At 42.0% G+C, this 3,770-nt stretch overlaps 1 protein-coding gene across 1 annotated transcript; it reads left to right on the forward strand.

The window, feature by feature from the left end:
* Window positions 1-2,517: 2,517 nt before the first annotated feature.
* LOC121856637 lies at window positions 2,518-2,897 on the forward strand (the record flags this gene model as incomplete). Its single annotated transcript, XM_042352288.1, is given in 1 exon segment — window positions 2,518-2,897. A coding segment is annotated over 1 exon segment (287 nt), but the record flags the coding sequence as incomplete, so codon positions are not given.
* Window positions 2,898-3,770: the final 873 nt, after the last annotated feature.

Below are 3,770 nucleotides of genomic sequence, written 5' to 3' on the forward strand. Positions count from 1 at the left end.
GGGGCCCAGCACTAAACCCAGTGACCTCGGACACGTTACCTGTGTTACCTGTTGACTGGTTAATCTGACCTGACGACTTACGCCACCATCGCAACCGTGACCTTACCATCCATAGCGACAGTCCATAATCCATTGCACTCCACTCCACACAGCCAGTCCACCAGGGTCAGTAACCAGTGAGATCAGGTTGTATCTTGTCCTGTGAGCTGTGACACCTGCCTTTTGAGTTTTGTGGATATACTTTTTTTGTGTAAGAAACATGGCAAGCAGAGACAGAGACAAATACAGAAAATACATCTCGGGGGCAGTGAATAGGCAAAAGAAAAGGAAACAAGAAGAAATTGATAATGTATTGAAAGGTTCCCTTGACAAATTTATGTTACCAAAAATTCCAGAAACTACTGCAAGTGACTGTGTTAGTGTGAATTGTATAAAAGGAAAGGAAGAGGACAGTGGTGAAAAACAGAAGAAAGCTTTAAAGATGGACAGCTCAGACCATAACCGTGATACTGAAGATGATTTATGTGATCCAGCCAACTGGCCACAGCTTCTGGACAGTAGAACAATGAACTACTTGGTAGGAAATGGACCTGTGAAAGTTACTAGTTAAAATTATACTTTTTCCTAAAAATAGTGAAAATCGGCACTTCTCAGAAAACTTTTACATGAGAAAATTACCAAATGGAGAAACATCTGAAAGACGTTGGCTTATATTAAAAAATTGACGAGTGAAAAGAAAAGGACAACAAGAAATAGGTGAGAATAATTCAGAAAACTCGTCTGAGAAAGCATTTGAAAGAAATTACTTTCTTGTTATCATTGATCAGGCAATAATGTCACTGACAAGAAGATTCAAGCAGCTGCAAGAGTATGACACTCACTTCGGTCTCCTGTATGACTTGGAGAAACTTCGAGATATGAAAGAAGACTACATCATGAAAGAGCGATGTATAGCTTTGGATAATTCATTGAGCGTTGAAAATTCTCACGATATTGATTGTGCAGACCTTTTCTCAGAGCTTCTAGTACTCCAAGAACTTATTCCTCAAGAAACAAACAGTGCACTTCAAGTCCTTCAGATTCTCAAGTCTCTAAATGGTTCCTTCCCTAAGGCAGAAATAGAAATGTAGGATTTTATTGACAGTTCCAGTCACAGTGGCATCAGGGGAGCGGAGTTTTTCCAAGGTGAAATTAATAAAAAACTATCTAAGAACAACTATGTCTCAAGAGAGATTGAATGCATTGGCTATGCTCTCCATCGAAAAGGAACTAGCAGAAAGTTTGGAATATCAAGATTTAATAGCAGAGTTTGATGCAGTGAAAGTTAGGAAAATGGGGTAATTTAATCCCCAGGTAAGAAGGGTTGGTTCAGGCCAAGGTTGGGTCAGAAGATTATCCCCAGTTGACAGACGGCTTGGGTCAGTCAGCCTCCACGTGTGTATATTGTGTAATATTCTGTCTCTTTCATTACCAATTGAGAAGGGCTCGTGATGAGCCGAAACTGTATTGGTGTTTAAAATAAAATTTAAGTCTCTATGAATATATATATATATATATATATATATATATATATATATATATATATATATTCAGACTTACAAAATGGATCCGCAACCACAAAGGGGTCCTCAGAGCAGTCCCACAAACGGAAAGAGCCATGGAAGTGAAAGAAGTACTTTTGAAGGATGACAGACTCCCAGCTGAGCGAGCATTGGGAATCATGTGGGATCTAGAGAATGACGAACTTGCAGTCCCAATCCAGATCCTGACGAAGCCATAAACGAAGCGAAGATGAAGGACTCAGTGTTAATACGTCCAGTGACAAAGCTCTGCCTATTGGAGGGAGTCGGAGAGTGAGACTCCCGGCAGACACTGGGTTTCGAGCAAGCTCAACAGGGGGAGTGTTACCGCCACAGTAGGATAAACTAGAAGGGAGAGAGAGAGAGAGAAAGGGAGACAGGAGAGAGACAGAGGGAGTGTTGACAACGAGCTTTGCTGAGGTGTTAAATATGAAAAAGATGGCCCTCGCCTCTGGTTGACTAGCTCGACTAGTCTCTAGCCATCCAATGAGCTATCAAGTCAGGGAGCTAATAAGTCCTACATTAGACCCGAAACACGTAAGGTTTATATGGTTTATCACCGCACTCTACTCAAATATATTATATGTAGTTGTTAATAGTGAAGGAACGTACGAGTGAATTAATTATCTCATACGTAACATGTGTAATTTGTGCTCTGCAGATTTTGACCGAATAAAGAACAATCGAGTCCTTCGTGCTAGGGTCTCATTATTCCACAGTCGCTCATTGGGCGGTTACATCGGCTAAGATGTTAATATATGCCATGATATCTGTTAAAGGCTTAATACGTACTTCAATCTTGACACCAGGAAACCTGCTCATTTATGAACAAACATACACATACACACACCTTCACGTCTGCATGCACTTATGTACATGCTTATTGAAATGAAAAACAAACAAACATGGTTTACTATAAAATTCTTGTTCTTTACAGCAAATGATAGACGTGAAGTCCCCACGGTACCAGTTTTCTATGCGGCTATTGAGAAGTCCAGCTCCCCTTATGAGTACCAGCGTCCATACACCAACCCCAGCACTCTCACCCCACCCACCGCCGCCATCCAGTACAACCAAATCAACGTGACCAGTTCACCCTATATGTACCATCACCCTGAACGCCACCCCAGCTCCCTTTCTCCTCCAAAACATCAAATCAACTATGCCCCTCAGCTGTACCAACACATCTATTACCCGAGTGACCTGTACATGAAGGACTCTTAAGGTATCAAGAAGAGCACTACCAAGCCACTCAGAATTTAGGTGATTGTTAACTGATGATGAGTGTAGAAGCCAATATATATATATATAAAACATGACGGATCTTGCATGAAGAATATTTATATATATATATATATATATATATATATATATATATATATATATATATATATATATATATATATATATATATATATAATATTTAGTAAGAGTATAAAAGAGAGGAAGATTTTGGTAGCGTGGCCGTGTTAGGTACTTTCCTGTGTCAATACACTCTTCTTATCTCATATGTCAAGACACATCTATTACGTCTTAAGGGCGACTTCTCAAACACCGCTTCGTTACAACTCTATTAATTACGAACATGACATGGACACATTAATAACACCTTCTATTGAAGTTACTAGGACACTATATTTACGTTACTTGGACATCATATTACGTTACTAGACACTGATTCTCGGACACGAACATGAAATGAATACACTTCCCACGTAAGTAACTCATCCCATGGAAAGCTCTGACAAACACTCACGTGACCTAGGGGAGGCCTAGCAGGGAAACTGCTTAGCTGGAACACTGGTGTCGGGAGGGCGACTGCTTAGCTGGGACACTGGTGTCGGGAGGGCGACTGCTTAGCTGGGACACCGGAGGGAAGTCTTGCGTGACTCTCCTCCCATGAGCGGGACTGGGCTGTGGTGGACCTCCTCCTCCGATCCCTGTGTGTCTCTCTCTCCCCGACTCTGTCTCTCTGACTCCCTCTCGCTGCTCCCCTGAGGGAGGGCTACGAGCGGGACTGGGGACGTAGTTGCTGGCCCTTCCTGGTTAAAAGACACACACTCGTGAGGGAGGACTAGGACGTCCTATATATTGGAAGACCAGCCGTCAGGTTGAGCTGATCAAGGGGGCGGCGAAGGGTCTCCTTACATTTGCCCTCGCTAATGTAGGGTCAGGTCTGGACTTTTTCTG

This window comes from Homarus americanus, unplaced genomic scaffold, assembly GCF_018991925.1.
Source record: "Homarus americanus isolate GMGI-L3 unplaced genomic scaffold, GMGI_Hamer_2.0 scaffold20196, whole genome shotgun sequence".
In the NCBI taxonomy this organism is placed as follows: domain Eukaryota; kingdom Metazoa; phylum Arthropoda; class Malacostraca; order Decapoda; family Nephropidae; genus Homarus; species Homarus americanus.